Genomic DNA, 23,145 nt, shown 5'->3' on the forward strand with positions numbered 1-23,145 from the left:
TGCTGCCAGTCATAGGCAGGTCCCACAGTTGTGCAATTGTCATCTTGTTTGCCGAGGTCTTTTGAAGTCTCCATCCTGAAGTGTATGGTGGGAGCCTGCATCCAGGCTTCCAAGTTTTCTGTATTAGTAAATGGCTTGACATTTTATGGACAACTTAAATGGTCCAATTATTTTTTTAAGTAGAGGCATGAACTTCAGCCATCTTTTCAGGGTTGTGGGCTACACTCACATTTTAGAGCACCTGTTTGGCCACAGAAATGCAGTTTGGCCAAAGCAATACAGAAATATAACAGACTGATAACTGGCCACACTGTCCTCTTGAGTTGACACTAAACCCTTTCTCCCACCTAAATGTGACAGCAGTTCACAGGGATAAGCGCACTTGTCTTGCAGGCACATTTTGAGAGTCATGAGACCTCACATGCGGTTAATAACACCTGTTGCTCCCGGTTCTCAGCTCAGTTTAGGGCCACAGTGAAAAAACAGGCATAAGTTGATCCCATACAACCTAGTGTGTTGTGCCTAGGCCTAGCATGTTTTTCCATTTCCACTTGGAAGGAAATTAATACCAACTTAATTAGGCTTGAAACACAGTTTATGAATAAAAGGGTAGTGGCTCAAAAATATTGAAAAAATGAAGTTTCAGTCAAAATCAAAGGTTTAAACTATGATGGTTGTAGTGAAAGTTCTCAGACAAACGAGTAAGAGTACAATTCAGCTTTGGATGAGATGTTTGGAGACATGTTTGGAAATCACTGGAAATTCAGACATTTTAAAACAGGTTTCCATTCAATATTGGATTAAATACTATAGTAATGTTTTCATTCCTCAGTCAGAGATTTCTGATGCATCATATTGTCCAAATGAACTTTGGAAAAATGAGGAGAATACTTTCTATCACAAATTCTCATTTGTTAATATCACTATACAGGTTATAGAAGTACAGTTACAGGCACATCTTAAAATGGCACAAAAGCAGAGGAGTTTTAAAAAGGAAGAAGAGGTTGCCTATATATCTCAAAGGAGACAGAGAAAATGAAAAGAAAATTTTCTTCTTTGTCAAGGGATTATGGTAAAATTAAAAAGGAATAATATGAATTCCATTATTATCATTAACAAGAGGATGTTTGAGTGGAAAAATTACCCTGCTAGAGGATATGTATCTCCATTTTTGGAAGGTTTTTAAGGATTAGCCAGATATTAGTATTTGTACAGTAAAAGTGCATGTTATGTATTTCCAATTTATTTTAGGGAACACTTAAAAATGTTTCTATCAATATCTCCCCACTCTAAATGGAAATTATTAGAGAACCTTTGGAAATTATTAAAGAACCTTTCCCTCTTTTAGGGCACCATGGCAGCTGTGATAAAACTCAGCTGAAAAACACTCTTCCTTAATTTTTATTGCTACAGGGCATTCCTTATGAACACCACCTATTGAATTTTCTTCCCTCTGCCATTTCAGCAGAATCCAAATAAATCATTCTAAACTTAAATTTCAAGAGTTGTTTAATCTAGAATGATATTGGAGAGCAGAAATTAAGAGATATGGATTAGAATGAAAGAGTTCTGTTTTTTTTTGTCCCATGAGAAGATGGAAGTTATGCATTCTTAGCCTTTGCAAAGTGTTTTTTGAAGATTATTATGTTTGTGGTTGTCCAGCTGAGATAATTTTTTACAATTAAAAATAAAATAATTATATTATTAATGTTAAACCCCCCCTTTTTCAAATAATCCCAGAGACAATGAGCTAAACATCACATTTCTACAAAGGCTTCGACTCAGAAAGGCCATGTCTAGTTTGGACATCTGGCCATTGTACACTAAGGATGTTTTCAGCTTGTTTGCATTGCCCCCTTGCTGTATGAACTAGGGCAGGGATAGCTGGCTTAGCAACCCTGTGTCCCTTTTTCCTGATTGAGCTAGGCCATGCTTAGGGCACAGCATATAGATCTTTGGATTTCAGCAGTGCTTCATATCCCACAGAGTAGATGTGGTCATGGCACACACTGTAAAAATAAAACTCCTGACTGAACTGCTTCTGAATTATTTCAACTATGTATTTTCTTAAGCTTACTGAAATAGAAGTTTGATTAGCCTTCCCGTAGCTTTGTTTCATTATGTCAGTTATTTAAGACTGCATTATCCTGCATAATGCATCTGTACATTTTAATCCTCTTGTGAGTTCAGTGACAATATTTAAAAAAAAAAAAAAACAAACAACCTCTCCAAAATAACAATAGATGTTAAATGTCTTTCCAGTTTTAATCACTAATATCCTTTCCTACCTGTATTGTAATGCTTGGTGCAGTAACATAAATCCTTTTCTTCTTTCAACAGAAACTGTGGCAGAGTGAGACCTTCTGCTACTTGAACTGCTCCCTTTTCTTGCCATTCAAAAATGAGATCATTCATTGTGTATCCAACTAAAAAAAAAAAAGCACAAATAAACTCCAGGTTAGCTACAAAATTTGAAAAACAGGGACAAACCAAATAGTGATAAATGTCATAAAAAGGAGAAAATACAGGGGTCTTGTACCTGTTAACCAAAAAGTGTTATTTGCCATTCTAAACCACACTGAACTAGAAAAAAAAAAGCCAGTCTTATGCATCCTTTGTGAAATCTTAATAGTCAGTCTACTACTGGAATTAACAAAAGCATCAAAATCACCTAAACATTGAATTATCTTGGGTGCTTGGGAAAATTAAAAGTTTTTTATTCAGATTCCTGCATTTATCTGTACCTCATGCATGTGTGTATAAGATTAAATAAAACAGCTAAAGCTGTAGTAATCAAGGACCAGGATTTGTACAGGGCAAGTATTTTTTCCTTCTATTTCCCTCTCTCAGCTGAATATTTGCATGGGATATCACTGGGGAAAATAGCTCTACTTCCTCTGAATATGTGATACATTAACTTCCCAGTATATCCCTGAATATATATTCCAATTTTTTTCTGAATAAATATCATCTGGTTATGACAACTGAGGAAAAAAAAAAGGCTTCCTGTTCTCATTCAGATTTCATTAAGACTTTCTCAGAATCTAATAGATCTGGACAAAGTGAGATTTTAAGATTGAATTCTAAAACTAGTTAGCTTCTATTGTAATAACTTGAACAACAAAGGTACACTTGAGCCACATATAATAGCTTGAACCAGAAGGAAAAGGGAGTAATTTTTACATCTAAATTATACAGCTTTCATTCATCAATTTTGCTTCTTTGCAATATTTCCTTTCTGATTTAGCCCAATGCTAATGAGCTGTTGAGAATAACCTACTGGTAACTGGAAATATCTTTTCAGTAACAAATTATTGTTCAAAGTATATGGTTCAGAATGTATATGGTTTCTAAGGGTAACTATCTGCCCACAAATACTGAAATTTTGAGTTCCAGTGAAGGAAATTACTGCTTTGGTATGTAAGCATAAATCTTTCCCCTGTTATTATGTCCAATAAAAATTGGTCCATATGCCTTTAAATAAGTATTTAAGATCAGACATTGAATGAATGAAGTCATTACAGGCATACAGTAACTTGCAAGTGCAAGGAAATGCTTATTTTCCTGTCTTCTTGAATGCATGAAATTCTATGAACACAGTCTTAAAATTCACTAATAAAAGCCATAAACTATGAAAAATCAGAAATATAGCTCTTGTCAAACTTTGCATGAATTCAGACAAAAAGCAGTTGTGTGTAAAGCAGATTACCATTTGAAGCATGTACATTATGGCCAGAAGTGATATCCCCTGAGTAAAACTCATTGAACTGACAAGAAACAACTGCTGTGTCCAAGTGTATTTCACTAAATCAGATTCATTCATCTCTAATGTGTGCTTTTAATTTTCATTATCTGCCCTGCTCAATAATTCTTCTGTGGTGCAATCTATTAACAATAATAGCAGTGTATGCAAAATGCTGATGTAGTAATTAATTTTTATCATGTTTACATTTTAAATACCCAAATAGACTTTAGCATTCAGTACTGTAACTTCAGTTTTGTAAGTCACGAACATATTTATAAAGTAAATGTATCAGCAGCATGAGAAGACATCATGGCAGATTTTGAAATGACCTTGAGGTTCAGTCTTAGCAACAAAGTAGTGACTTACGATCCTGATATGGATAAGGCAGCAAATTGCTTAGTGCCATTAACGGGGGGCAGTAAATGCACAGCAAGTAGCAGAAGTGTAGGGAGCTTTGGGAATGAAAATTTTGAAGTCTCAAGGGCAGAATGTTATTTTTTAGATTTAGCATCCTAGAATTGCCAGTCATAAAAGTTTACAGGATTATAATTATGTGGATTACTTTAAGATCCTGATGCCACTGCCTGAGTTCAGTGGGACTACATACATCATTCATGCATATGTATTTGCAGTACTGAGGACTACATTTGCAAGATGGAAATCTGATTAGATGCTGCAACAAAGCAGGTCTCTACTAAAATGAATTTACCTTACTCATCTAGATGAAAAAAATACACTCGGCCATCCACTGCTGAAATGAGTTTTACAGGAATAAAAATGAAAACAAGTAAATTATTTCATTGCCTATATAAGATTAGCAACTGATTAGCTGAGGAAAGACAGATGAGAGAAGTGAGTAATGGGGGCTCTTTTTGTTCTAGGTTTATGCAGCACCAGTCAATCTAACTGATCAAGCTTATAATTAAAGCTGAGTCTTCCTGAGACACAACTGCAATTAAAACTAATTGATCCGAATGCAGTAGCACCCAAATAGTAAAATTCAATAAGATAGATATCTTTGTGTGGTCTCTCAAATTTTGCTTTGATATTTTTTGAATAATGGCACCACTAGCAAAAAGGGCTAATTTGTTGGGTAAATATATGCAGAAACAGTTCAAACAGAGTATCTTAGGCATGGATTATTCTGCCAATGATTGATAAATATATTACAGGTTCAATTCAGTACATTAATTTTTCATGAAATAATCAGAAGGCGTGATAATTAAAATAAGGCAAAACACCTTAAACTAAATTCAAGAAATACAAACCTTAAAGCCCACCTGAGCTTTTGCTTCCTACTCATCTGCTTGTGTTACTTGATTAATAAATGTGCATTATCTTCAAAGTAATTGAAAGAAAATAATTCAGTAAGGTAACTTTAAGTAAAAGTCTAAATACCTCCTGTTGACATTGGTCTGCTGTCAAAGGTTAGAGATACACTGTGTAAATGGCCTGTGTGATAAAATATCTGAGAAGCTGTATTCCATTACATGGTTATCACTGTGCAAATGGAGCAGTAAAGGACGGTTATATGATCAGATCACCTTCTTAGCAAAATGTGGGCCTGAAATGTGAAGACTTTATTCTGAACAGATGTGGAGTTACCAGTACAAAATTACACTATATGTGTTACATTGTTAAATACGTTCTGTATCTTGTAAGAACGGCACTGAAATATGTAGTAGTTATAAAGAACAAGTCCTTTCTCTTTATGGCTTCTAAGGGATAAGGGAGATAATGGTGTCTTTATTGTGCTGTTAGGTCCGTAAATACCGAATCCCCAGAAACTAGCTGGCAGGGGTGTTGGCACAATCTAGGAACCTGAATTTGAGGAAATAGAGGAACCAACTCACAGCAATGTCACAGAATGAGGAATCGTGTCCCTTCCAGTTTTTCAAATTCAGTCACATCTATAGAAGTCCTATCTCCCCAACGATACCTGTTTCTAGATTCTCCTCCTTACATTTGCTATGCCACAGAAGCCCATGCCAAATGTTAATGTGGTGATGAGTTTTGCAGTTTATTTATTTTTTTTATTTGCAAAAATAGAAAAGGCAATACTTAATCACATTTCCTGTCTCTAGTGTTTCTATCAGGAGGGCACTGTATTTTGTCTAGGGAAATAATTTCAGTGGCCTTCTACTCAACTCTAAGACTATAGAAAGAGATGACTCAAAGCCAAATTAGAAGAGTGCTTTTACCAACTACACAGAAATTTATTAACTCTGCTTATAGATCATAGAATCATAGAATGCTTTGGGTTGGAAGGGACCTTTAGAGGTCATCTAGCCCAACCCCCCTGCAGTGAGCAGGGACAGCTTTAACCAGATCAGGTTGCTCAGAGCCCCAGCCAACCTGACCTTGAGTGTTGACAGGGATGGGGCCTCTACCACCTCTCTGGGCAACCTGTTCCAGTGCTTGACCACCCTCATTGTAAAAAATTTCTTTCTAATGTCTAGTCTAAATCTATTCTTCTTTAGTTTAAATCCGTTATTCCTTGTCATGTCACAACAGGCCTTGTTAAAAAGATTCTCCCCATCTTTCCTGTAGGCCCCCTTTAAGTACTAGAAGGTCGCAATAAGGTCTCCTCGCAACTTTCTCTTCTCTAGGCTGAACAACCCCAACTCTCTCAGCTGGCCTCATAGGAGAGGTGTTCCAGCCCTCGGATCATTTTGGTGGCCCTCTTCTGGACCCGCTCCAGCAGGTCCATGTCCTTCTTGTGCTGAGGGCCCCAGAGCTGGATGCAGCACTCCAGGTGAGGTCTCACCAGAGCAGAGCAGAGGGGCAGAATCACCTCCCTCGACCTGCTGGCCACGCTTCTTGTGATGCAGCCCAGGATATGGTTGGCTTTCTGGGCTGCAAGTGCACATTGTTGGCTCATGTCCAGCTTTTCATCTACCAGCACCCCCAAGTCCTTCTCCGCAGGGCTGCTCTCAATCTCTTCATCCCCCAACCTGTACTGATACCGGGGGTTGCCCCATCCCACGTGCAGGACCTTGCACTTGAACTTGTTGAACCTCATGAGGTTCACACAGGCCCACCTCTCCATGTGGGATGTATGGAGCCTATTCTGTAGTAGACATAAGTGCTTAGCTCTTGAATCCTGACTTCTTCTTGGGATAAGACTTGAGTGTAAGAGGTTTTCTCTCTGTGCCTTGCTTTCATTGTTTTCTGCTTTCCGTAGGATATGCAGTGTGCATGCCTGAAGGGAGTCCTGGTCAATGTGTCTCTAAGGAAAAACCGTAAATCTATTTCTGAGCACACCTGTCTTTCAGGGTAAACTTTTGCTACATAATGGTTATTCTTATTTGTAAATTCTTGCTGTTCAGTGCTACTATATTATCTCTCTTGCAGCTGCTTTGTGAGCAGAACATAAATATCTTCCACTTATTTGCATTTGCTGCAGCCCAACATGATATTCAGTCTCTCACTAAAAAGGAATTTTTCTTCTTTGATAGTAAGATGGTTTTAGTGACTATTATAAATTGCTACCAGATATTTTTATCACTGGTGATTGGGAAATACAATGTTATGGAGGAAATTCCTAGTGGCTACATTTAGTGTTGAAGAAAGGACAGTCAGTCACTGGCCTGGTTAGTATATGAGGGTGCATCTCACTTTTTCATTGATGGTGGACAAAGTGACCCTTTTATACCACAGAAATAGTTGAAAGCAATGGAGGCTATGATCTAGTATAGTAGTCTGCAGGACCAGACACATTGTTATGTTGAACAGCAGTGTTCAGAAGTTACAGGACTGGTTATGTTACATTAATACTGTCTACATGAACCCAAAGTCTGAGGTCTTGCACATCTGTAATGCAAAAGCAGATGATAAATTATTGGTAATTATATGACAAGGCTATCATTGCAGGAGGAGAAGGTTGCCAGAGGGAGTATTTCTCAGGAAAACCCAAGAACTGTGAGTATGCATGGCACTGTAGCCTCTCAGCAAACAGCTCTCTTTAAAGAGACAATTCATTTTTAGGAGCCTGAAGTCATTCCAGGTAATTAGCTGGTGAAGCATGTACTAGCAGACTGAGACCTCCACCTGAGATGAATACGAAGAACTGGCAAACTAAGTAGAATTTGGAATTAACTGGCAGTGTAGAGGGCCTGAAACAATTGGGAAAGTTGGATTTGGCCTGCAGAGGTTTTTCTTTAGAAAATGGTGTGTCACAGAGCTGGTGATAAGTGTGAAAAAATTAAACTAAAACTCTGTGTGGTCACACTTATGGAGGGAGGAGATGGAAAAGATAAGGCAGTGGATGAGGAGTGGTTGTCAGGACTTGTGCCTGCAATAGTTGATGCAGGGTTTTGAATATCTGGACATCAAATAAAATGAAACTATAGTGATAGTTTATTTAATTGACCTAATCTATATAAAACTCTTTGGCAGAAGGTGGACAAGACAGACATACTAACTCTAGCCTTTAGACAGCACTGAAAACTGTCTAGCTAGAGTGAAAATTTTCATCATGTTCAATTACAGGTTTCAGAAAAGATTGCAGGCAAAAAAAATGTGATCCTACTGAAATATTTCTAAGTAGGAAGGGCAACTATATTGTCTGGAAAAGAGAAAACCAAACTTTTCCCTTTTTGGTCATCTTTCCCAGAAAACCTTATCTTTTCAAAAATGGTGTTGACAAGTTGTTTTCAACACCCATATAAGAGGTCCCCAAAAGAAAAACATAGATTGCATCTGTGGTTTTTTTTTTAAACACTATTATTAATCTTAATAATAAATATAACTTTTTCATTCACCCAATTTTGAAAGTATAGGAACAAAGCCTGCCTTAAACAAATAGGGTTCCATTCAACCCACATCAGTCTACATAACTCTATAGAACTTATTGGAACTAACATATTTATATCAGTTGTATACATGCATGCTAAGAGTATGAAGATTTTATTTTAGCTAATTCAATATCAACTATAGACATTAAAAGCCCATTATCTCATAGGCAAGAGAGTGGACATCCAGCAAGTTTGTCTGGAAGAATTACTGAAGTGTCTTGAAAGTATTAACACCTCTTCTCCAGGCTGTCGAAGGACTACACCGTTACAGAAAAACAAGGTTTGTTATTCAGGGGAAGCAATTCAGTACCTTCAGAGACTCTACACCTTTGAATCACAATTGTCTTGACAATTCCAAGATACTCCCTTTTTTAGTTCTGCTGACACAGTGTTATTTGTGAAGTTCTTTCCTTTTAACTACCCTTAAAGTACCATTCCAAGCCATGAAGAATAAATTTTTTGAACAAACTTGTGATCCAGCTGAATATCAATATATCCTGTAAATTTTCTTCTCATTCTGTTTTGTTCCAGGAAGGCCATGCTTCCCTTGTGTCATTTTACAATACCTACAGGCATATTAAAACCTAACTCTCTTGTTCAATAAACAAACACATGAATGGCATGAAACAACTGAGCTGAATATCTAGCATTTTTGTACAAGAGAATTTGGTTCGACTACATAATTTATTTTATAGTTCTTTTAATCCCAGTGATTTATCTAAATTCCATTCTCATTTCTTTAATATTTAGTAAGGCACAGGTCCAAGACTAACATTGTATTTATTCAGCAAACTGGGCAGTTCTTTGGGTATCAAGCTGAGGCAAGGACTACAGTCATGTTGACTAGAATTTTTTCACTACTCTTCTGTTAGGCATCCCAACAATGTGCCTCCAAGATAGGCTGCCTGCACATTACTGTTCCTAAGAACATGGCAGAGGTTTCAATTGTGCCCTAAATTCCAAGCAACATAGCAGTGGGAATATCTGACAGAGCTAACAAATCTGGTTTTGGCTTGAGGTTAGAATAAATTTTTCTAATACACATTATGCACTAAAAATACTAGCTTCAGAAATCAGCTGTGATGCATTTCAAGGCTAAATTTATGCTGGAGCTCCAAGAAAGCAGGATTTGATTCTGTGTACTTCTGAGCCGCTTTGCAAAGGTTCTGCCCCTTGCACTGCCCTCTAAGTTGTTCTGATGGAATCCCTCCCTTGGGAGTTACAGGTTTATCATTCTTAGCCTGAATTTCAGAGAAGAATAATACTTCAGGCCCAGCCCTCTACCACATCTCTCAAACCTAATGTTCCTTGCTGAAGCCTATAGATTTTCAGCTGTCACTTTTATATGAGTTTTTGTGGGTTCAGCAGTAGTTGTACAGTTACTACTGCCTTTTCATCCTGCGTTGGTTGGGAGCTGAAGAGTACAAATATCTAGCTCTTTGTAGCTGTGTGTCAGGTCTCACTTCAGATATGCACAGTGGGCTGAGTCACCCATCTTCAAAGTAGAAACCATAGGATAAGCTGTTGACAACTTTTCTGCTACTGAAACGGAAAGGAGAGAAGAGGTATCGTCTCCACCCATTCAGTGACAGGCAGGCATTGACCTAGTGTGTCCATAATTACTGTCACTCAGGTAGACATCTGAGGTTCCCTCACAGATAAGAACTACACTCCAGTTCTATTATCTTTCTTATGGCTTCTTTGTGTTGTTGTGGGAAAGGAACAATGCACACATCTTTTTCTGTACTGTTGTAGCCTGCTTACAGCTCTTTCCATTTGCACAGTTGCCAATTTAGAGACTGGGAGGAAAGAAATTGTACTATTCAGGTAACAGCATCATGTAGTACAGAGTGAATTTTCTCTCAAATTCCAGAAGACAGGAGCATGATTGCTTAGAAAGACTAAAAAGCCTCCATAAAGCAAAAGGGGGGGAAAAGGCCATTGTTTAATTTATTAAGAGAGACAATGAACATCAAAATAAAATTATGAGATCAGCAGGTGCCTTCTCCCTTACATATGTTGTTTTTCATAGTATATTTCTTCTTTCGTAACTGAGTTAGTCTTTTCATTAGTCTTTGAAAATTCAGGACTATTGAATGTTACATAAATTTTTAACTGTAATATATGAATAAAGGAATGCTGTGAGATAAAAGTGAAACTTAAAAAAGAGAGAAAGAACAATCTCTAGCACATGAAAGAAAAACATTTCTTTCCTGGGATATAGGCTACATAAATAAATATGTATCCAGCTGACATTTCTTTGTATCTTATTCAAGCAGAATAAAACTAAAATTATCTCACATGCCTGTAGGATGCCCTGGTGTAAAGCATAGAAATGTAGAAGGGATTATTTCATATGTGCATTTTCATTTGTTTTCTTTCTAAGATACAAAAGCAGCTCACTCTAGTTGCTGAGAAATCATTTGGTAAAAGAAATCCTTTAAAAATAGAAGACATTTCCACTTAAGTATTTTTCAGACACTTCATGATATAAGTGAAGTACTTTAACCAGGGGCAAATCCAGCTGCTTAGACTGACCTTGGAAAAAACATTACATGATGTGGCTAAAAATAAAAATATTATTTGGGAAGAAAAGCTATACATGAATTTTCCTTTTAGAGCTTTATATGCTGGAGCAACTGTATCACTATTGAAGGAAAGTATCTAGTACTAAACAAAATTGCAATTTTATAGCAGAGGTAAAACCTGCAATCTGTCCTTTATAACTGTGAGCCTTTCTTTGCAACCTGGTGGTGTGATAATCAAGAAAAAGATGAGTGATTTGTTAGAAACAGTCTAATTTGCTTAGTGACACATGCAGGAGCAAGGCTTGCAAGATCAGATACAATTTAAAGAAACTGTGAGATAAATGGGCCTTGTAAATTCATAATTGTACAATGTCCTACCCAGCTTGGCACTCAGTGGCAAAAACAGTAGTGATGATCACTTTAAAAAGAAACATCTGGAAGCATGGCTGCTGCTGCTTTGCTTCCGCAAACCACTTTGGTTTTTATAACACAGCCTGATGATCAGACCAGTTACTCAGGACATAAGAGGACTGTGTTCTCAATTTTGAAGCCCCACGCCTTCCACTTCCCGGGACAGTGCGCTAACCACCAGGGTTAGTGCTTCGATCCCCCTGGTTAAGTTGTCTCACTGTGCACCAAAAAATGTAAGCCAACCAGCCACAGGAGAGTATGCCACTGTGGCCTAGAAATTAGAGATTCTTGGATGGATTCAGGCTCTCAGGGTTATGTCAGGTCTTACCTCACGATATTTGATATGAAGCCTCTGAAAATGCTAAATGCACCTATCCTCCTTTTTTCTTCTATAATTTTAAAGAGAAATAGATGCCTGTTATTAGCCAAAGACTCTGGAATTTGAATGTTTCTGCTCACCTTTTTGTAAGTTTTGGAAATTGGTCAGAGTTCAGACTCATATAAAACATTCTTTTTACCTAGTAACTCTCCTGTCCATCATGCAGATATTTTTTGTAACTCCTCCAAGGTGTCTATTTCCCTTTCTGTATTTCCTATATAGAGAAACTGGTTTTGGACAGGTGAATTCCTGCTCTTGAAAGTCTAGGAGCTTGGAAATTATGTCACTGTGCCTATCCTCTTTGGATCTGCCCCAGAGAAATTTCTCTTGGTTTCAGGGATCTGCTGTCTTGCTCCCACAGGCTGCAAAATTTTCTACCAAGGGCCAGCTATTTTGCCCATAGTCTCTATTTTTAAATGTCTGGAGTTACAGGTAAAATAGAATTAGACAAGGCTATATGGGGAAAACTTTATTACTTGTAACTTCCTTATGAAATAAACTTTGATCTTTCTCTGTAACTAGAAGATTTTGAAACACTCATTTGTATTTTGTTCAGCTCTTCTTTTGTGAACATTGCCTCTCTCTACTATGTGAATGTGCAGCAGGGAATTTAATCCCACTGAACTGAATGATTAAAACCAAGAGTTCAGTGAAAAATGCTCTGCTGGAAAATACAGTAGAACGTCTACAGTGCTGTTCAACTAATAAGTATTACTTCCCTATGGTGCAGTTTGTGGGAATTGTGAGCTTCTGCAAGGTTTCTGTAAAGCAAAACAGATGCCTGTTTGTTCAAGAATGCTGGGTTGTTGTATGGCCTGTCCTCACAAGGCTGAAAGAGAGGAACAATACAGCTGAGTTTTATGAAGTTGTTCAAGCAACAATTTCATAACTTTTTAAACAGAATTTAAAAAAAAAAATATGCCTTTTGATTGTTCAGTCAAACACTATGATGCTTTCTGTTTGAAGCATAATTGTATATAGTGAATATACCTGCCGTCTGTATGAACTCTGATACAACTGTGTCATGTTAACTTTTATTTAGTCACGTTAATTATAAGTATGACATAGGTTATTAGTAGGATTATCTGCTTGGGTTGACTGTGGAGTTTTGCTCAAATGCTGAATATATAATATTGCCCTAAATTCCCTCACATTTGCAGCAAATAACTATCTCTCAATTTTAGTCAAGAAAATTTCTGCTGTCAGATTCAGCTGTTGCCCTCATATTGAAAGCCTGCCTTACAATATTACCATCTGTCCACTGTAATGAAAGATAGATCTGGCTTTCATACTCACTCTGCAATTTTTTGTAAAAACATACCATTATCCATACAACAAACAGTTCTGACATACTGACTGATAGACAGTTACCCCGCTTCTCTTAGATACTACTTTGTTCCAGTAAAAGAAGAAAAAAGCCAAGAAATACTTTAATAAAATTATGTATGTTATGTTTCTGATCTATAATACATTTCAAATGATCCAGTATGTTCTTTCTATATGCAGAAAACTATTTTTTGAAATATTTTACTTATTGATCCTAAAACTGTAAATCTAGATCTGATATTAGGATGGGTATTTATTTATTTATCTGTTTTTCCCCTGTCATTAATTTTCACAAACTTCAGATTGCTGGAATCTTTCAAAGAATGCTTTACTTCATTTTATTTTTGTTCTTCACATCATTAGGAGGATTTTTCTGCTAGGAATCTCTTCCAAAGTGCTCTAATTTTAAGGGGAAAAGGCAATTCCCAAATACTTCATATAACAAGGAAAATGAGAAGTTAATGCATATCTGTGCCTTCTGCCTCACACATCCTGTGCTAGCTCAGGTCATAGCACCAGACAGAATCTTTAGTTTTGTCTTTTTGTCTCTGTGTGTGTGCCTTGAAATGGCATAGCTACTGTATGCTTTCCATCCTCTTTTATTTTCTAAATGAGTTATCAAGGGAGAAGATATGTACAATACATGATGGGTTGAGCTAACAAATGCTAATTTTATTTCACATCAAGAGTATTGCTGTTTAACTGAAAGATAATTCTGCAAAGCCTGTCTTGTGTAAGCTGGTTTTACCTGCTCCTCTGCTCTCCTCAGGATATTTGTGTATAATGCAAATAGGACTTTATGAAGAGATTGTTTAAAACACATGGAGGTGTGATTTTGTTTTTTCCATTGAAATTCTAGTGTAACACCAGGTTTGGTCAAACTGCCAGACCTCCTCTGCACTAGAAAGCTATCAGATCTTTTTTTCTTTCTGTGTTTTGCTGGGTGTTTTCAACGTCAAGTTACCTGTGCTACTGCAAATTCCTTTAAGTCCAGAGTCTTCGGAAGATGCTAAAATTTTTTCCAGTGTTATGGCTGATGGTCAGATCCTGCTCACCTTTTATCCCTAACTAGATGATACCTTGTATGGACTTCTTCCTTCCCATAATGCAAGGGGTGTTCCACTGATCCAAGGTGCTGCCCCAGTTGAGGGGGTGAGGGCTGTGTGACATATTCTATGTAGGTACATGGGCATATACATATATACATATATATTCTGTGCAATCTTCTACAGTTCTCCCTTTCCCTAGCTTTTCTAAAATGATTAGGTAAAAACTACAGATACGTAGCTATAACGTGTAGTCATACTGAAGAGCTAAGGCAGGAATGTGAAGAGCAGGTACCCAGTATATATCATCTTGTTTCCAGCTTTTAAGGACACCAAGTTATTATCTACTTCAGGATATTCACATAAATCACATAAATCACTCCCCTAATTTATTCTCATGTTTCCTTTATGCTCTCCCATATTACTGTCCTCCTGTATGTGTGAACACAGGGAAGACTTCATGGTGAATCCCCATATGCATAAATTTTGCATAAAGGTAAACTGGCACTGGGTACTTAAGCTTAGTAGTAACTTTAGATTTACACAAAACTGTTGATTTTCAGTACAAGTAAGGATGAAAGAATCTCCTCCTTTGAAAATCATGTATGTTTCAAAGATTCTTTTGGTAAAATAGATGATTATTTTTTGAAAATTTGTTCTTGTACCACTACAAGGGATCTTTCTACCTCCTACATAGCATTGTAATCCTTACAGAAGTGTTTATAGGATAATACATTACTCAAACTTACAGCTTTCCAGCTGCATTATGCATGTTTGCACATCCATTGGAAAATTTTTGAGATCCATTGGACAGGACAGTATTAAAGTTAATCTGAAAGAACAAAAAAAAAAAAAAAATTGAAAAATATGCCATAAAAATGTCATAGAACTGCACAGGAAGAATGCATGAAAACACTGGAAGTCATTAGAAATAGAAGAAAATATATTTTTTCATTAGAAAGCTCTCAAAAGGGGTGTATATTAGGTGAACACATTTCACTCGCTCAGCCTGGTATGACAATGTGGAAAAAAATTATTAAATTATTAGAGACTTTCAGAAAAACACACTTTTCAGTAGGGTTGCCTAACTTTATGGGAAGTCTACAGGAATGCAGCAACAGTATGCTTTTTTGTGCTACAGCAGAATTATTGTATTGTTACAGTATTTCAAATCCTTGACATAAAATTTACCCAGATCTGCAAGAACTTCATAACAGATGTCAGCTGCAAATCATGGTGGCAAAACAATTTATGTGTTATTATCCTAAAATAAGGTGCTTAAATTGTCAACACAAAGGTTTAAGATAACATTTTGTGATATTGATGGTAGACTGAAATATGCCTGTAATTTTGAACTGCAGCTGTTTCACATTAGTCCTGATACTTCCTATGAAATACTTTGCAACCTATAGGCAAAAGAGGTATTTTTACATTTTATATCAACACAATAACTTTAGAGTGATACTTCTCAGAGAAGTGAGAAAGAAGAATATAAGAGGTAAAGGCACATGTTTTTTCTCACTGGCCATGTTTAGATATCCATTAATCATTCAGGGTCATGACTGCACCTTTTTTCTTGCTAGAAAATATCTTGCATGAAAATTTTGCCCCTTATGCATTTATCAGTTCAGCTGATAGAATTTCTCCAAAAACCTGAGGGGCTTGAGTTCAATTCCTGACACATAAGACTTTTATAGAATTGCAGTGCTCTAATCCCCCTCTCTTAAACCCATTCTTCTGGTTTTGGCATTGGGGCTAAAGGGAAGTGGGCAGTAGGTGGCAAGCATGGCTGTATATTCCTTTTACCCTACTTTTCCCCTCTCCAAAGTTTCTCAACTCTTTGTTGCTATAAACTCTTCACAACTCTTTGTTGTTCTGTTTAGCCTGCCAGTGACAGAGCTGCAGGAGACAGTCCAGGGAGGGAAGTCAGACCCTGGCCCTATTCCCATGCTATTAAAAATGGTTCCAAATGCAAAATCTGACTAGCAGGCTAGTAACATGGCAAGTCATTTCAGAGAAGACGCATTTGGACTTTACTTTGTGATTCAGTACATATTTTAGTATTTTATATTAAGTATTAATTGAATCAGGGACTTCTCATTATTTTCTTTTCTGAATTGTTCCAATGCAATTAGGGGAGAAGGAGACATCAGGGAATGAAAGGAAAAAGCAAATTTAGAAATCTTCATTTTTTTTCCTTTTAATATCAGCACATTAGCAATTAGCATGTCTCCCCTCATCAAAAGCTTAACTGACTCAAATTCGCATAAGAACTTGACTAGATGCCAATTGTATGATTTTAAATCTCTTTCAGAAATTGTAATAGTTCCTAATTAAATCATGGCAACATAAACTTTGTGTCTCCATAAGAAACACAGGAGCTCTCTGGCATCTGCTTTTATCACAGTCAATGTTTGCTTTTATAATTTAATATTATAATATTTCTCATGTTTGGTTTTTTTCCCCCGTTTCATGTGACCATGAACTTGGTCTGAATTCTATTGAAGTTTTAAGCCCAAACTTGCTTCATTTGAGTAGTGGTGTCTATACTCTGAGTTGTACATATCTGGAGAGAGTAGGGCAAGGAGGAGGAGTTATCTGATTAGAGTGGAACAACTGCCAGTGCCTGTTAGGGTGACTCAGACAGTCTGGAGATAATTGATTTAGCTCTACTTTCTACTTGGGTCCAGAGAAGGAATTCTTTCTACTTGCTTTCCATCTGTTTCTAGTGACAGAATACATGTTATGACACTGAAGAATGATTATGTTCCCAGACTGGCAGACTAACCTCCTTTTGGATATGAAATGCTTGCAGGGATTTTAACCCAAGCCTTTCTTCCTGTGTCAGCTTGATAAGATTCTTCCCACTTGCACTGGAAGGAAGGAGGAAGGAGACTCCCTTGCCATTGACACATCCACGCGTCACAAATGCTTTCTTTTTCTCTTAGTGTACAAACTGCTTTACAGATTCCTGATGTCTCTTCAAAAAGCCCAATTACCCATCAATGCAGTATTGTAAAAGCATGCAAAGCAAAACACTAAGTGGACAAGAAGTATACTTATTTTGAAAAGTATTTTGCACAAGTAGGTCACTGTATTAATACCAAATCTATATCATGTCTAATGGGGCATTAATATACTTATATCCCATGTGTCTCTCTTTAGATGAGGTTTTTGAAGATAGTGGTAAAACGCCTACTAATGCCTGTATTAACAAAAGGAAAGTGGGGAGAAAAGAAGTAGAATAACTAGATTTTGTCAATATTTATATGTGATTGCTGCTTACAGCTTCTTAAACCTTTTCAAAAGTTTACTTTCCACTTTTCTCTCCATCTCCAGCAGTAAGTGAACTATTCTTTAAACCTCTTGCTTCCTCAAACAGGTCATGTTTCCATGTTGAAATACAACTGCAATATCCAAAAAGGTCAAAAAGAAGTGACATGGGATTGCAATGACATTGGAGGCTACAGCATGTGAAACTCATATATAGGCCAGCTCAGATTATAATACTCCAGGATTATTTGCTCTGTGCAAGTGTCTGAGCTCCTCTAGGCTCAGTATATGTACTTTAAGATGGGAAAGATACTTTTCTTATTGTTTTTACTATGCATATTCCTAACTAGAGATCATTTTCTATTTTAGTATTAACAATGAACAGTAATGATGATAAAGATCTGTATTCAAAACTCACATTTGCTTTAGTGATAGTTCTGCATGACTAGCAACTGAAGATATCCATTAGTAATTCTTAGGTACCCTTTTCAGCTTCTATCTAAAAAAAAATAATTTGATTAGAGACTCACCTGATGGAATAAAGTACATTTCCATTTTTGAAAATTCGCAACAACTTATTATCTGTTGTAACTTCATGAAAGTTGGCACCTTTTTCATTAGCAAAGAACAAATCAGGTTTCCAAATTGAATCCAGCATGGATGGATCTAAGTCTAAAGAGTCATCTGGATATTCACTGTATGCAAGACGTGGATCATTCCAATTCTGACGAAGAAAGATGTTCACTCGGTAATCCTGAATGAAAGAGAAAACAAGCAAAGCTTTATCAAACATAGGGATTTAGCTTTTATTTCCTTTCTTAGCCATGTAATCCTCTGTCCATCTGTGGATAACAAAAGAATTACTTAGCTGAATGCCAGCGTGATACCTACTTGTATTAGTGGGGACACAATAGATAAGAATAAAGATGCATTTCAGGGCAATTGAAAAAAATCCCAAGCTAAGGAAACCCAACCTCTGTGTACAGTTCATATAACTCCATATAACTCTACCCCTACAGTAGCTTTGTCTTGAAATCAAAATGAGAAAAGCATAAAAAGAGTTTTATGGAGTTACCTTATTCTGCTCAACTCCTGGTGGAGGCATTCCCACTTCCCACTCCTAGGCAGTGAGAATCTGTCCCACTGGAAGGAAACCTCAATTAATTTTTTTTCTTTGTCTCTGATTCTTACGTATTTTAGACACACCACTTAGACTTTCTGTATCTCAGTTCCCTATTGAAAACTGTGTAAGCAGTACCTTGCCATAGATCTGTATGAGAAAGACACATAAGTTCTTTGTCTATTCAAATATGGTGGAGATAAATTAGCTTCGGTACAAGCGGAGTCACCTTAATTCCTACAGATAGTCCTGTCTTAATGAATGATGTTTTTATAGGAAAGACAAGTGGAGTGCTTCAAACTTCTGGAAGTCATTTTGGAGTTGTATATACTCTCTGTCAGAGACAATGTTGTATTTATGGCTGCACACTTTCTTAAAACTTTACTACTCTGAAAGATGAAAATTGTTTTTAAGTAAAAGTGCATATTAGCATCTCATTAATTTATATCAAGAACTGAAAGAATTGAGACACTGAGCATAAGGACATAGGGACTATACTTTTATTGGTCATAATATGATTTTCCTCATTATTTGCACTACTGCATTAATGAAAGAAGATAAAAATGAAATACAAACAAAGACATGTTAGGTGCAGAGGGGAAATGGGAGCTGGTTGTCAGAGCTTATGTGGCATTTCTAAATGTAATAGAAGTAAATAACATCACTTTATTGTTAAAAAAGACAATGCAAATTAATTTTAAAAAGAAAACCTTTTGAGTCAGAACAGGAAATGAAGTATTCAAGGCTGAGCAATAGAGTTTGGCCAATAACTATGGGTAGTAGTTATTAGTGGTTAGAATAACTAGTTAAAACCCCACTGGTGTAGAAATTGTGGCTACTGTTGAAATTCCACTGTTGTATCAGTATTTGGTCTTATGAAACTTGGAACATGTAGTCATACAGTCGTGAGAATCATGCCAACAGACATAATAAAGGACAACAGGAACCTAAATATACAACATTTACTCGTGAGAAATACTTTTTTATATCTTCAGCATCCTGCTGTTTTGGTCAATTTAATTACTCAGCTTGAACAATGGTAGCCAAATATGCTAAAAACATGCTTACCAAGCATTTGTTGCTGGATAATCAGAAAATACTGCATATCACATAAAGTCCCAGTAGAGGATTTTATATTCATATAACCTTATAAATTTTCAAGACAAAACCAGTCAGTGGAAAACTACAGGTGGAGGATGAAATTAATTCAGATTATTGTTTTCAGCAGACATGAAAAAGTGTCTCTGACCAAATGGAAGCATAAACATTAAATACCTGGTGAAAAAAGCATAGGATTTGTTAATCAATTGCTTTTTTTTAAAAAAAAAAAAATTAAACTCATTTATTAACTACCCTTTCAGAAAAGGTCTGAAAGAAATTTCCCTTCTTTTTCATCATGGCTAGTGATGGCCTCAAGAGCCATAAAAGTTCTTAAGAGAAGCTGTTGGTATTTTTCATAATTAGCACCATGGTGTAATGAAACCAGAGCCAGGGATTTGTACTTTACAGATGTAGAAACAACCGCTTTTTTTTTTTTTTCTCAAGTAAGCCAAAACCCTTAGACAAGCTTGTGCCTCAGTGTTCACAGAACTGAGCTTTTGGTGTCTTCCATGCAGCAAGAGGACATAATACCCCCTGAAATATCTTTCTTTCTTTGCATGATATCCCAAATACCATGTAGTACCAGTTCCCCTTCCAAACTCCTGTATAAAATCAAAAGGCCAGGAAGAAGCAGGATGTGGGAGCAGTGACAGCTCTTACTGCCTGTCCCAACATGGGGATTCATTGCACTGAAGGAAACATTAGCTCTAAACCTGGGGCACTGGGTGTGAGCACTGCAGCTCTCAGGACTTCATCTGCACTTTAGCCAAACCCAAGCTTTACCTTTTAATTTACATAACCTAAAGTATGTCTATTCATTTTACTTTTCTCCATAGAATATGATGAGTTTATGAACGGGATTACTTATAGAGGAAGGGACTTCTCATATGTATAAGAGAGAACAGGTGAAAAATGCATAGTAGAAAGTTGAAATGAAAATGGAGGAAGAAAAATGGAGGAATCTGGTTTAAGTTATATTAAGATATTCTGTATGTCAGTTTTCCTAAAGTTTATTGGTTTAAATTGTTTCCAGCTTTTAAGATGAAAAAAATCCTTGTTAAATTTTTCATTGAAGCAATTGAATCTATTTCTCATTGTTCTCTCCCCTGAAAAGTCTGACTTAAATTGGCTGTCATTATTCACTAAAAAAATTTCTAATCTAGCGAAAGGAAAAAGATACTTCTGACTGCTATTGTATGAAGGACAACTATTAATCATCTCAGTTTACAATTACACATTGTAAGCATAAGGTTTAACTGCGTTAAACAAGTAGGGTTGTTTGATGTAAACACAGAGACCAGAATTAAACTGCTAGAATTTATTTGTTTTCTTACAAGAGGATTACTATTCTCATGTGCTACTTGCCTGGAGGGGTGACTCCTAACTCAGATAACTCTGTGCGGGGGGAGGTTCCCTGAGGGGACAGAGAAATCATCACTTAAGTTGTGGTGACTTCCACAGCCACTTCTATAACCTCAAGGCTGCCATCGTCTGAACAGCTACTGTGCCCTGGTTCTACAGAATTTGACTGATTTATGGGTCTGCCCTTGCTCCACTGTCCTGTGAAACCCTTAGCCACAGGGTGAACTTTCTTAGAGGGTCATGATACTGTTCATCTGCTTCATAGGGCTCAATAAAATAAAAATTGGGAGATCGGATAATTGCTTTTTGCTGTCCATGCTGAGGGTATGGCTGAGGCCATTATGGACTCCAGTACTAAGATTTCTAAGATTTTGATTAGCAATTTTGAGCATACAGTGAAATCTAAAATACCTACAGAATATGTTGGTTTCTTCTTCATTATATTGATACAGATAGAGCTATATTCCCATAGCATACAGAACATAGCTAGAATGCCTTATGGAAACTTTTGCACAAGTCCTCAAGATATTAATTGCCTGACTCTCACTGTTTTCTTTAATGCATTTTTTTTTTAAATAAGTACTGTATGTGCAATCCTTCTAGATCTGAGAGAGAGATATATAAAAGCAAATTTGCAAAATATGCCCTTCATTTGAGCATTGACTATCACTTGCTCTCATAATTTTTGAGTCTTGGCATTTGAACCAAATCATCAAATTTTCATGCATAAATGAATAATCTTCCAGAGCTCTACCTAATACTTTTCCAAATACTATTGTAATTTTGACTAATATATCCATCTAAGTGAAATCTAGATTTGTCTTTTGCATAATGCAGTCAAGTGATTCTTGCTTCATTTGTTCTAGCTCACTGTAGAATTTTAACATGGAAATCTTATGAACTTTCCAAGAACAATGATAAGAGTAAATTTGAAGGCAATGTAAAAAATATTGTTCTTGTGAAGAATTTTGCTTTATACTGATAACCATGGCAATTTTTTGTTCACGTGCATTAAAGATCTGTATTGAAAAATACTCGAGTTTCTGGTGAAGTCATAAAAAATCGCATAGAAAGCATTTACTAGTCTAAAACATAAAGATTTGTTCATTAACTTTCCACCAAATTATGGGAAAAATGTAAAGATCTTTTTGAATATATTTTTACTAATTTCAGTGACATGTATTGCAAGTTCTTGTAAACCAACCAAGAGCAAGGCCCCATATTTGTGGATTATATGCGTGCACCAACTAATAGCCCCCCAGCGGTTAGATTTCTCCCTTTCCAGGTTTCTAAGGCTGTTGCTAACAGCTCCATTGGACATAATGCTGGAAAAGCTTTTTGCAGACAATGGCACAGACTGGAATCTACTTTGTTGTAATGAAAGCTGAAATATGATCCTCTGTACCTCAGAAGTTATCACAGATGTACTGGGCAGACCTGCTCACATGAAGGCTGAAGTGAAGAATGAAAATTAGCAGGGTGACCTGGAGTAAAAGGAAGGCAGAACTAGAGGGAACTACTAGACGCATGGGGGAACAGAGAATAATTTAAATGATTTCAGTAGATGTTACAAGGGAGAGGAGTATGTATCAGGAATAATAAGACCTAAGGGAATCCTGGCCTAAAAAAGTAACCAATGTCTTGAAGAGCCACTTCAAAATAAGTATAATTCTGTAACTATAGTGGGCTTTTTGTTTTATTTGTTTATCACGCCATAGGGAATGAGAGTATTTGGTCCTACTGTTATGTGTGTGTTGTCATTCCTCTCCCTCTATCTACACACCCTGTCCACAAAAAAAAAAAAACAACCAAAACCAACCAACCAAGTTATGAGGTGCTGAGTTATCTCAGGTGTTCAGGTGTTAGTGGAATAGTATTAGTAGTTTCATAGTTCAGCATAGCATCCTTGGTACACCAACCTAAAAATGAATGCTTTAGAGCACGTCACTTCATTTTCCATTTTTTTCTTGGGTAAATGAAAAATATCTTTCACCAAAATTCTACAAAATATTATGTTTGCCTTATACATTTTATCTTCAGAATACTTCAACTTCTTAA

The 23,145-nt window shown here is 36.6% G+C and overlaps 1 protein-coding gene across 1 annotated transcript in view; it reads right to left on the reverse strand.

Moving 5' to 3' along the window:
• GLRA3 (glycine receptor alpha 3) overlaps positions 1-23,145 on the reverse strand; it is a 70,788-nt gene that overhangs the window by 22,762 nt on the left and 24,881 nt on the right. Inside the window, exons 3-5 of the mRNA XM_009483052.2 lie at positions 18,035-18,258; positions 14,981-15,063; positions 2,289-2,426 (exon numbers count right to left, since the gene is read on the reverse strand). Coding sequence (XP_009481327.2) covers positions 2,289-2,426; positions 14,981-15,063; positions 18,035-18,258 — 445 coding nt within the window. The remainder of the gene's footprint in view (positions 1-2,288; positions 2,427-14,980; positions 15,064-18,034; positions 18,259-23,145) is intronic.

This window comes from Pelecanus crispus, chromosome 4 (assembly GCF_030463565.1).
Source record: "Pelecanus crispus isolate bPelCri1 chromosome 4, bPelCri1.pri, whole genome shotgun sequence".
NCBI classification, from domain to species: domain Eukaryota; kingdom Metazoa; phylum Chordata; class Aves; order Pelecaniformes; family Pelecanidae; genus Pelecanus; species Pelecanus crispus.